Genomic DNA, 11,902 nt, shown 5'->3' with positions numbered 1-11,902 from the left:
GTTAAATCCTTCCATTTCTAAAAAAATGTAAAATAATTCATGATATGTATTAGCTTAATAGGTTTTTTCTTCTCAGTATCCTTTTAATGAGCGAAGTGCTTTAAAAGATCCAAACTTTGACTGCAAAAATCTACAAGCTCTAACCAATTCATTGTTCTTGTAGTGGTTCCTATCAATTTACAGTATTCGAATACTTCACCACTGCATTGGTTGGGCCTTTTCTCTCTCAAATTATACATTTGATAGAATCAGCTGACTAAAAACATCTGTACGAGATACAACTCCCAGTACTGATAATGTTCACTTAATTTCAACACTATACTGTTTTGACGAGCCTAACCTATCAGTAACAAGGACAAACGTTTTGTACAGTACATGGTCAGCTATAAAAATACAGGTTTTTCGTTTTATAGAACAAAATTTCATGGTGATTACCAAGAACTTCTCTGAATGAAAAATGTGGTCGATACTTTTCTTAATCAGCATTACATTACCAAGGAAAAATCAATTCAAATGGAACGGTGCCTCAAATTCCCCGAATACCACCTGCCGTCTTTCACAAGCAGTTATGGAAGAAAAAATTGCACGATCCTTCCATGGAATCGCTATCTGAATAGACAGAAGCAGCAGGCGTTACAGTCGCACAGGTGTAGGAAATCCTTCACTGAATCCGACGTACATCGAAATCCTTCATGTGAGAACTTGTCATCTTGCGTTCCTTATCTCGGCCTGCAGAAGTTGGGAGAAATGAAGCCATTATGTACAGAAAGAATCTTGGCTTGTCAGCATGTACTAAAAAACTGTATTCCCTTTTTTTCTTCTCATAATCCTAAATTTACTGAAATATTTTGGTTCACTGATACGTTCGGCACCAACAACTTCAAGTATGAGAATTATAATTGAGACCAAAACTGAAGGCATTGGAATGAGTGAAAAAAACAGCATGAAATACCACGCTATACACCCAAGGCAGCTAATTACCAATAAAATTTTCAGCAAGAAAGGAAACATGAAAGGAAAGGGCGAGAGAGAAAGATGAGCATGATGAATCAAGTTCAAGGATACTGTATTTTTAGACTATTTGATGAAAACTTAAAACATGTAGAAGACAGAGATTCACTAATACCAAACTAAATACTCGTAGTTCACCCAAGTTCTAAGTCAGCAGTTGGTATTTATGAGAGTCAGCTTGAAATTTGTGTACTCCCATATATTAATAGAATGTATGATATGTGCAAGGCTAACCTATGAAAACAAAGTTGTGTCAAAAACCTCAACAAAACAAGGGTTGTATTCAATTTTTTGGTTGGGCTCCTTCCTGGATTTTTTCTTTTCTTTTTTTGTAATTAATCTTCTCTTTTTCCTTTGGAGAAATTGTTTGCCAGGATATTATCCAAGTAATGAACTCTTTCAAGTTGAAAGAAAAATGAATCCAAATGAATTACACCTTAATGTAGAAAAATGAACGCCTAACAAGAGCATAATACCTTAATCAAAATTTACAGAAGTTACGGACAATGAACAAGTACCTATTAGCGGTGACAGCCTTGATCCATGTGGCATAAATTGTATAATTTTTAACCCTGAAGCAAGTGATGAGTTTTATTAAACAAAAAACACCATAGATGCAAATGTAATTTATGAATTCATAAACATGAAGGTCTTAAAAATATTTAATTAAGTGAATAATTGGAAGTTTTTTTTTTTTAATTAAACGACTTTGATTAAGACAATAACTGGAAAATTTCTACTTACAAATATAAATCTTCTGAGTTGATCTCAGGAAATAAGTTAATATAAAACCGGAACCCCTCAGGGCTGACATCTCTGCATAGCACGCCTGCATCAAGTCTCATGGTTAACTGGAAATCCAACGATGTAAACAGTACTTCAAGCAAGTAGCATAGAAATATACCTTTGCTCTCTGCCGTTAGAAGATGCTCCTTGGCCATAGCTGGAGCAATCCCAAGAGTCCTTGCAGCATCACTAGCGCTAATACCAAATTGGAGAGCATCAGGTTTTGATACTAGAGTTCTTATTCTAGCAAGAACCTACACAAAAACATAGGTTAGAAACTTGGAATAAAAAGCATTGCGTCATCATGCTTCTAAGGAAGAACATTTTGAGCTTATAAGCTTTCTTGGAAGATTTTAGTAAGAAGAACAAAGCAGCAACTTTGAAAGAACTGGGAGGAGAAAAGGACTAAAGGTAGCACATCTTATATTGTGCATCTTCACATTGAAAAACATAAGTGGCAAGAATGAAATGAATTAGAATTAGATCATCCTTTTAAGTGTGCTGGAATATAAAATCTGACACAAACAATTTGATTTATCCTGTATTCAAAAGGCACATAAACATATAGAAGCCATAAAGATACCTACTGCTTGTAATCCTTATTCCCATTACATATTTATAGTAAGAAGAAAATGTCTAGTACGGAACAATGTAAGAAAGGGTGCAATTACAACGAAAATGTCTTATGCTGTAATCCTTGAGGTAAAGCTAGTGCACTATCTTTATTGACTCAGGAACAAAAACTTCAAAGTACACAACAAGTTATGGGTAAAACCACGATGTCCTCCATTCAAAAATGTCAAGCAAACTCACGAAAGCCAAACTCATCATATGATAGCCAATCAAAATTATAGTTTTTCAATAATCAAGACAAAATAGCTCACCTCATCATCACTGTAGGATTTACTCTGGATTACCATGACTCCACTGTCAAATTTCCGGAGCATTACTGGACTGCAAAAAATCAAAATATGATGAATGATTTTAAAGATCTTCATTACTTATTTTCCTTGAGAAATGATCAATATCTCATAGAATTGAGAATTGAAAAAAAGAACCAGAACATCAATTGAAATTGTTCCATACCCAAAAGAAAAAGTAATCCTACCCAAAAAGAAGTCTCGTATTATATAAAACTTAAACTTACACATCAATCTTCTCCCAAAGAGAACATGCTAGCAGCAAATCGTCTGGTGAGATCAATTCTGTTTAAAATAAAGAAAAAAAATGAACAGGTTCACTTTCCACGCCAACAAAAACTGAACAAAAAGAAAATGTTTGTTTGTTTTATCATAGAAAACCTGTTCCTCGAGCACGATTGAATAGACAGTATATATCTATAACACTAATCATTCCACCGGCTATATCAAGTGGAGTTCGAACAAAATCTGCCAGCTACATGGGAAAAACAAAGTTTCCTTCACTGAAAATCAGAAAATGGGACAGAATATATATCCAATGCATATTAAAAATATGAACTACTAACAGCAGTCAAAGAACCAGGATGAAAAGGAACTTTCAACACCAAAAATTCAAGTCAACAAACATAACACTTATTGTGCCTTGACAAAAGAACGTTTGTTTTCTATTTTTCTTCTCCTATAGATTTTATTATTCCCCACACTTCCCATCTCTTTGATTGGGAAGTAACCAGCTTTACATATTGAATGTTGCTCCATGCTAATGGTTTAATTCAAATCTTATCACCCGAGATTCCTATTCAAAAAAACAAAGTTACATCCCAGAGTTTCACATAGTAGTATAACATTTATCATAATACTAGGAAAAGCATCGGCAGAGCTTTCTGGAGGATCCTTGTGAGGGAGAGTCTCATTGTGTGGTTCTCTCCTCTCAGGTACATGTTCAACCATTTTCAAAAGCTATCCAACTACCTCATGGTCCCTTCCTTGACTTCAATTATCCAAAAAATATTGGTGGGGAAGCTTTGTGAATGTCGTAGTTTATATCTCCTAGTCCTTAATAGGCTCTCCTACAATCCCAAAGGATATGATGAAGGTACTGGATTACATCTCCCTTAAAACTCACAAACTTTCCATTTATTTTCCGTTAATGTCTCGCTTTTATCCAAACTTTCCTCTTTTAGAGAAATTGAAATGTTAAATTTCCTTACAAAAAATCAAATGTGCATTAGGTATGGTTTATAGGTACGTCATTTTTCCAAGACAATTTGACTTGATGCTATTAGAGGTATTATAGAGCCCATTTTCTCTGTTTCAACAAGACAAAGGCTTTACGATGATTGGACAAAGATTTCCAAAACTTTGCAGTCCCTAGTTCATCCAAAATGTAAGTCAGAATTTTATTCTCACATGATGCGTTACTAGATTCTGGGAAGGAGGATAGGAAAAAGTTCTTTTTATATTAATAAGGATCGGTCAATCACATGGAGTTCACTTTGAAGTTTGAACACTACAACTCTGGAGTAGTGTTGTACACAGGACGGGAGATTGTCAGTTGTCCCAATTCCATCTTATGGGGTTGGATCAAGTTGAGAAATATTCCTCTCAATTATTCTGAATCAGGATACTCCCTCTTATAATGGTCATAAATGGCTATGTATATCACATTTAGCAGTTCCCACAAATCTACAGCCCAAGTTAGCATGATGGTGTCTAAAACCTGATTTAAAAAGATAAACTATCATTTGCATATTTTCTAAACAACCTTGTCACTTGAAATACCCATAAAATCACAAAGTAAGCCACAATTGCAATAATGGTAAGTCTTAGATAAAAGGAACCTGACGAGACAATTGTTGATGATAAAGAGCGCCAGCAGACTCTTTCGTCACAGGGGAAATGATACCAACGCTCAACAACCAATCCTGTATTTCTTCTTTTGAAGCAACTTCATCATCGTTTGTAGCACCACTGTGAGAATTTGTACTGGATAAAAGTTTTTGTCTCATCTTCTCTGCTAACGTTACCATTTCTTTAGCTTTACTCTGTGAAAGGAGATGATATTTTTCAGAACAAGAAATCAAAATTTAAAGTAGCTTCATATCTTCCAAACCCACAAAAGCTTAACATGAAATTTTGTGCAACATGGTGCTGATACACAACAAAGCAATACAGGGATTCTAGATCAAGCTTGAGCGTCGCATAATATACTCAAATAGGAAGAAGAACAAGAAGAACATAAAGCAATTCGGCCTTTTGGTGAATCTAAAATAGAGCAAGAGTATATGATTTCCATAAAAAGATGAGCAGAATCACGAAAGAGCATACGAAGAAGACAATATATACTCAGTCACTTGCACAGTGATAACTAACAATATTTCAAAGGCTTCCCTCGACAAGTAGCACATTCACAAGTATGATTGGGAGCAAGTTCAAGGCGGCAAAAGAAATTCCGATCGGTTAGCAAATAGGACTGGAAAAAACAAATTTCTCGAATTGACTTGCGCCACTGTGAGTTACCATTAAAGCATTTAGATCCTGGAAAGCTTCTTGTAAGCTCTTATCAGTATTCTCCCACATCTCTTGCTCCTTCCTCAAAATTCCCGACACTCCAACCATCCTCACTGTTCCTTCACTCGAATAGAATCCACCAGAACCAGTAGAACTCGGCCCGGACGCAGAACTGCTGCTGGAACCTTTAGTGTTATTATTATCATCATTCTCCCACGCCTTAGCTCGCCAATTCTCCCAAAACTTGCTCACAAAGACCTCGTGATCCCCCTTTCCCCTAATTACAATCGTTACCACAGCCGATCTCAAACCCCCGCCAGAGGGAAACGATACCTGGAAACGGACCCTGGGCGAGGAGAACATTGACTTGATGCTCTTCTTGGACGAAAAGATATGGTTGACGGCGGCAAGAGGCACCGCAACAGCGGAATTGGAGGAATTGGTCGAGTCAGAAATCCAGACGATACGGTGAGTGGTGAGGATGATAATGCCAGACTTCAGGAGAGGGAAGGACGGAATTTCATCGCACTCGAGGTCGACGGCGGAGAGGATTGAACATTCGATTTCATTTGAGAGCAGCACCGGACGGCCGCTGGCAGTGAGTTCGGCCGCCGGCGGGAAGAGGTCGGCCATTAGAATCCTTCAGCTAATTTCTTCCTTCGCTACGCTATTAACTTGTGTTTTTGGATCATTTTGCTCTTCCTTCTGTTTCCAACTTCACAAATTCAGCTGGAAATATAATAAAAATACTTTTTTTTTTTCTAAAAATATAATAAAAATATTTAATTAATTGAAGTGAATATCTTAATTATACAATATATCCACATAATTTTGATTTGTATTTTTAGAATACAAGTTTATTTTGATGTTAATTAGTAATTATTTATTTACAACTACTAAATTCAATTATTATTAAATATAATTATATTAAATACTTTATTTATATAATTTTGTTTTTATCGCACATTATTCGTAAATATTTATAAGTAACTCGAATACAAAATATTATTATAAAATAATTTAGCATGTAGAGTTCTTTCAGAGGATTGAGACGGGGATATTAATTAGAAGCTAGGGTTTTATTTACATTTGGACACGGACACTATTTTGTTTCAGCAGAAACTGGGCTTAGAGATTGAACGTTGACTCGTCTTATGGAACGTCCCTTGATTCAACCAGCTTTTGGTACAACATGTTGCAGTTAAGGGTTGGAGCCCTTGCAACTATGAAAGATAGTCCGTCTTTCTTTTGAATCAAAGTAGGTCGGGGAAAGCTACCGTTTATACGACAACTATGCTTCCTTGTCTTGCTTTTGGCAAAACTTCAACTTTGCTTATTTGCACGAAAGCTGAAAGCCTTTTTCGCTCGGTCCAAAAACGTCATAAAAGATGAAATCCAACCAAAAAAAAAAAAATACGTATTATTTTTTATATTTTTGTTTATGGAATATTATTTTTATTATGATATTTTATAATCGTTTCCGCCAACCATCATATTTATAAAAACGAATTATTATAATGGTTGGGAATAAATTTAAAAATAGAGAAAATTACCTAAAATCCGATTTCTACCTATTATTTCGATCCCTACAAGAATAAATGAAGAATTTCGGATAGACGAACGTGTACGTAGGTGGCGCCCACATTGACTTGTGAATAAATAATAAAAAAATAGGTAACTTTTTTAACCGTACAAATTATTGGTTGGGATACTTGCCAGATCCTCGGAAGAGTAAACGGAAAATATCGAGTAGATTAATATTAATACAAGTGGAGCCCACCTTGTCTCGTGTACATCTCTAATTAATTAATCAAATGCTCAAGATTTGTAGAACGTAATTTACAAAAAAAAATAAAAAATAAAAAAAATAAAATAAAAAATATATATTTTGAACATTTGTGAGAGTGATATAATACATTTTATTTATAGTAATAATAATAATAATAATAATAATGTCACAAAACACAAAATTTACGGTGATGCCAAGAGATAAATTTATATGCACATTCTGGCCCCTTCGAGAACGCCATTTCTTGTGTTCTTCGTAAAATTGTGAGTTGAAGACGCCGTGAGAAGAGAATCAATCGAAGCTCTACAGCTTCGTCCAGTTACGTTTCCACTCCCAAAAGTTGCCTCCTTAATCTCCTTTTTCATCTCTGCGGCGATCTCCAATCTCTTGCCTGATTTCATCGGTGTCCTTTGCTTCCATACCCCAGGAAGAAGAGGACATCTCCGGCGCTTGTACATCGTTATTTGTTCATCCTTGAACTTGGTACTTTACTCCACAAGCTTTGCTAACGTGTAGCTGGTGTGTTCTTGATGATGATAACTTGATTCTTTCTGATATGGATATCGGGAGTAACGTCAATCAATATATCAGCTGTAAGTTGAAATCAAACGTTTGAAGTTGAGAAGAAGTCCTGTATCCGTACTTGCTGTTCGAATCCTTCAATTCAGAAACCGACGTCAGGATAAGTGTATTTTTCTTGCCTCTGTATCTGTTTCTTAGTTTTTGTAGTTCTGCATTTTTTCTTGATGCACTGAGATTTGTGTTGCTCGCGTACAGCCACTCTGCTGATTTCTGTTAACGAAGTGAGTCTTTTGTTTCTTTAGTGGATGGTTGAATCTGAAATGTGAAGATCTGTGAAGTTGAAATAAACTGAACTGCGTTGCTTAACTGAAAATAATGCTGAGATATCAGTGACTGTTTGCTAATTCGTTCTTTCAGATTCCGAAGTGATGGAGTTAGCTCAGTTAGAGGCATTGTGTGAAAGACTTTACAATTCTCAAGACTCAGTTGAGCGAGCCCATGCCGAAAACACTCTGAAGTGCTTCTCCGTGAATACTGATTACATTTCCCAATGCCAATACATTCTCGACCATGCATTGACCCCTTATGCATTGATGCTTGCGAGTTCAAGTTTGTTGAAACAAGTCACCAATCATAGTCTTGCTCTGCAACTTCGTTTAGATATTCGTATTTTTCGAGTCTCTTCTCAACAATTTATTTTTGTAATCACCTTGCAATTTTTTGCTTTCTAAACGTTGGCCATGAATATTACTTGTAGGAGGCTATCTTATTAACTACTTGGCCACCAGAGGGCCTGAATTGCAGCCTTTTGTCAGTGCATCTTTAATTCAGCTACTATGCCGACTCACAAAATTTGGTTGGTTCGACGATGACCGATTTCGGGACATTGTTAAAGAATCCACGAACTTCCTGAGACAGGTAATGTGATCTTTAATAAAGCCCATGTCATAGCTCATTTTAAAGCGGGCATCTTGTCCACTTCCCTTCTCACCAGAACAAGAAAAAAAAAAAAAAAAGCCGTTACTTTATAATCTAATTGGCTGTTGGCTGTTGTAGTGGGATAATGTCTCATCCGGTTTAGGCTTAATGAAATGTTTCTGATCAATAAGAAAAAAGTCTCTGATATATATTATAATGGTATTTATCCTTGGGTGTTATTTTCCATTATGATTGTTAGTTATTAATTGTTATTGTTAGCTGGTCATTACTGTTAGTGCAAGTCTCATGAAACCACGTGGCATATATTTTCTTTTATTCTACATTCATCATTTAGGTTGAATGAATTTTCTGTTATAACATAATTAGAGTGTAAAAGTATGCCGTGACAATACAACTTGCCCAAAAAATGAGTTAAGAGGGGTTCTGTTTGATTAGCAGCTATTTACCTCTAAAAATTTGAACTAGAGATTGAATAAAGTTGTTAAACAGGAATTCGTCATCATTTCGTGGTTTAATATAGTAAATATATACAAGTCCATTCTATAAGATTGTAAAATCCTAATACTTGCAAAACTATTCTTGTAGTAGCTCATATTCTTTTGAAATTATATTGTTTTAATTATCATTTCTTTGGCTAGTCCTCCACATGACGTCTTTTTGTTCGGGAGACTGGCCCATTAACCTCCTCTTTTCATGCAGGCAACATCAGAACACTATGGCATTGGTTTGAAGATATTGAACCAACTTGTATCTGAGATGAATCAGGTTGGTTTTCTAATCGCCACCCTTCTTTATCTGAAAGTTACCATTCCATTTGGGAAAGGGAGGATTTAAATGCTGATGTATCTTTAGCATGTATTTTTCTTGAAAATGTTAAGTTGTAATCATAATCAATATTTTGTTGATGAGAGTAGTTACTTATGGAGCGTTCACTGTCATTCCCCGTTTGCTACTTCTTTGGTTGTAAAATCATAAGAACTAATTTACCTCGTGCCAGTGTACTATTATAATCTTTTATGGGCTATTTGATTGGAGAAGAACTTGATTTTGTAAGGAAAGACTTGTGCTCAACAATATTCATCCATTTAAGGAGGGATATTTCCTTACTTTCTAAAGATTACTGCTTTTCATGGGCTATTCTAAATGACGATGAAATTTCCACTTTCATACATAAGAAACATCCCTTTGTGCACTGTCACTTCACACAAATACAAGAAATCAAACTGCCATGAAGATAGATGAAAAAAGTAGAAATGGGCAGTACAAAAAAAAAAAAAAAGCCCACTACTACTAGTAATGATGCCCATACAAAGGATCCTAATTAAAAAAAATCACAAAAAAAGAGCTCTAATCAGCTCATGTATGGATTCTGTTCTATTAATATTATTTTTCATTCAATGTCATGTTAGAAATTTTTCTTTATAATTTTACTTGTGCATGGCTTCCGTATGAGCCTGTTTTAGTTTTCCCCTTTTAATGTTTTTTTGGGGCTTGTGTTTTAATAAGGTATAAGAGTATTAATCTGTGATTATATCAGACAAGGCTGGCTTTGCTGATATGTTTGTTTCTTTAGGCAAATGATTATATGGTTGGAAACGAATATTTTGAAGACAAGTACAAAAATTTCCAACTTTTTGCTTTGAGTAATACCTTTAGGTTCCATTTAGGTGTCTAATTCCTTATATTTCTTCATCTGGGTCATTCTATTTCTATTAATTTATTTTTATGACCCAAACTTTGTTTTTTGTATCGTAGTTTTTTAGATAAAAGTTTTCCCCCTCTTCTCAACTTTGTTATTTCATTTTTTCTAAATAAAATAATGGTTTTATTTAAAAATGTTCTTTTGAGTAGGAACTGGCGATTGGCCTAAAGGAATTAGACGTGTTACTGCTTATTGCTAGGACAGACACATTTCTATATCAATCGTTTTCCTACATGGTTTTGAGTTCACTCTAGATCATATTTGTGAGGATTAGAAACTAAACTTTTACTTGTTGATTGTAGGTGAAGACAGTTTCAGAAGATTTTAGACAATGGTTATGTTCAAATACTTGTTGGAGGAAAGCATGTTTATTGGCTTTTTGGGGGCTTTTGTGTATTTAGTTTTTAAATTTTAAATTTTCTAGTGGTGTAATGTGCACACGAAGTTCTCTCCCCCCTTGGTCTTCATAAAGGATCACCCATCCTCCATATATTTTAGGTTGTAATGATTGACATTCAATTAATAAAAATTCTCATTTTGTATGAAATAGCAAGTTTGCATTCAGAATCAGTATACCTATTTTTCTGCTGATTTTTATGTAGTTTTATATCGGTTGCCTGCAAGAATGTAGATTTATTTCTTTTTCTATTTTTCCGGCACCTCTAAATTGAATTTCATATCGTATATTATTATTTACTTCGTTGTAATTTTTTGACATCAGCAACTTGTTCTTTTATTAACTGTTGAATTTTTAGCCTAATCAAGGATTCCCTTCAACGAATCATCGGAGAGTGGCTTGCTCCTTCAGGGACCAAGGGTTGTTCCAAATCTTCCAAATATCTTTAACATCCTTATGTCAGTTGAAGAATGATGGTAACGTGCTAATCTTACTTAGTTGTCAACATGACTAAACCAGTATTTTTGAATTCTTTGAACCTTCCTATCTTAAAAATTTTGCTCGTTAACTGATAGATTTTTATTTGTGTGGCATACAGTAGCTGGTCGTTTGCAAGAATTAGCACTTTCTCTATCACTAAAGTGTTTATCTTTTGATTTTGTTGGGACCTCCATTGACGAAAGCTCAGAAGAGTTTGGCACTGTTCAGGTATTTCATTTAGTTATCTACCAGTTTTCATTTAATTTTGCTGTTGAAGATTGGAATAGTCTTGGCAAGCATAGCACCTACAACAAATTTATGTAAAAGAAGCCTGAGCCTACCTTTATTCATTTGTGGTGTGCTCTTTTATGAGAGATGTAAAGTTTTAACACTTATTTTTCACCTATAAGTATTCTAGTTACATTTGGTGAGTTGCTTCAGAGTTTTGGCCTCTGGTGGTGCATACCTAGCAATTTCCTATATATTATTGCTCAGGTTTATAAGGGCAACGCTTTTGTTCGCAAAGTTCAGGCCTTTTGACTTTGCTGTTATGGCTGCTTATTGAGGTTTGTGGTTAGAAAGGAACCTGACAATTTTATGCTAAGATGGAGATGCCCATGTACCCTCGATTTAGTTTGTTTTTATGAAGTTCTTTCGCCAAACCTTTGTCATATCTCTCTCTCTTTTTTCCTGAAGTGCATCATTCTAATCTCTCTTTTCTAAGGATGGGAGGAGACCTAATATCCTCCTTGTTTCTCTTTTAATTGGTTGTTCACTAATGAAAATTTTCTTATCCAAAAAAAAAAAAAAAAAAAAAAAAAAAAAAAAAAAAAAAAAAAAAAAAA

At 34.9% G+C, this 11,902-nt stretch overlaps 2 protein-coding genes across 5 annotated transcripts in view; one reads left to right on the top strand and one right to left on the bottom strand.

Moving 5' to 3' along the window:
- Positions 1-257: 257 nt before the first annotated feature.
- Positions 258-5,943, bottom strand: LOC111492139 (vacuolar protein sorting-associated protein 36). The gene is made up of 9 exons (XM_023141378.1): positions 5,238-5,943; positions 4,559-4,762; positions 3,099-3,192; positions 2,945-3,002; positions 2,682-2,751; positions 1,916-2,051; positions 1,756-1,840; positions 1,530-1,583; positions 258-729 (listed from the first exon to the last, which is right to left on the bottom strand). The coding sequence occupies exons 1-9, from the start codon at positions 5,859-5,861 to the stop codon at positions 720-722; spliced, it is 1,335 nt and encodes a 444-aa protein (XP_022997146.1). The 5' UTR covers positions 5,862-5,943; the 3' UTR covers positions 258-719.
- A 1,268-nt stretch (positions 5,944-7,211) lies between these two features.
- LOC111492092 (exportin-7-like) overlaps positions 7,212-11,902 on the top strand; it is a 20,384-nt gene continuing 15,693 nt past the window's right edge. For 2 of the 4 annotated variants that reach the window (XM_023141279.1, XM_023141277.1), the window contains exons 1-6: positions 7,212-7,705; positions 7,957-8,205; positions 8,297-8,457; positions 9,178-9,243; positions 10,936-11,053; positions 11,176-11,285. In XM_023141279.1, coding sequence (XP_022997047.1) covers positions 7,968-8,205; positions 8,297-8,457; positions 9,178-9,243; positions 10,936-11,053; positions 11,176-11,285 — 693 coding nt within the window. In that variant the 5' untranslated portion in view covers positions 7,212-7,705; positions 7,957-7,967. Of the gene's footprint in view, positions 7,706-7,794; positions 7,821-7,956; positions 8,206-8,296; positions 8,458-9,177; positions 9,244-10,935; positions 11,054-11,175; positions 11,286-11,902 lie in introns of all 4 variants that reach the window. The other 2 variants (XM_023141278.1, XM_023141280.1) reach the window with 2 other exon arrangements.

The sequence above is a fragment of the Cucurbita maxima genome, unplaced genomic scaffold (assembly GCF_002738345.1).
Source record: "Cucurbita maxima cultivar Rimu unplaced genomic scaffold, Cmax_1.0 Cma_Scf00017, whole genome shotgun sequence".
Lineage (NCBI taxonomy): Eukaryota > Viridiplantae > Streptophyta > Magnoliopsida > Cucurbitales > Cucurbitaceae > Cucurbita > Cucurbita maxima.
Note: the sequence above shows the minus strand (reverse complement) of the source record. Positions and strands in the feature narration are given on the sequence as shown.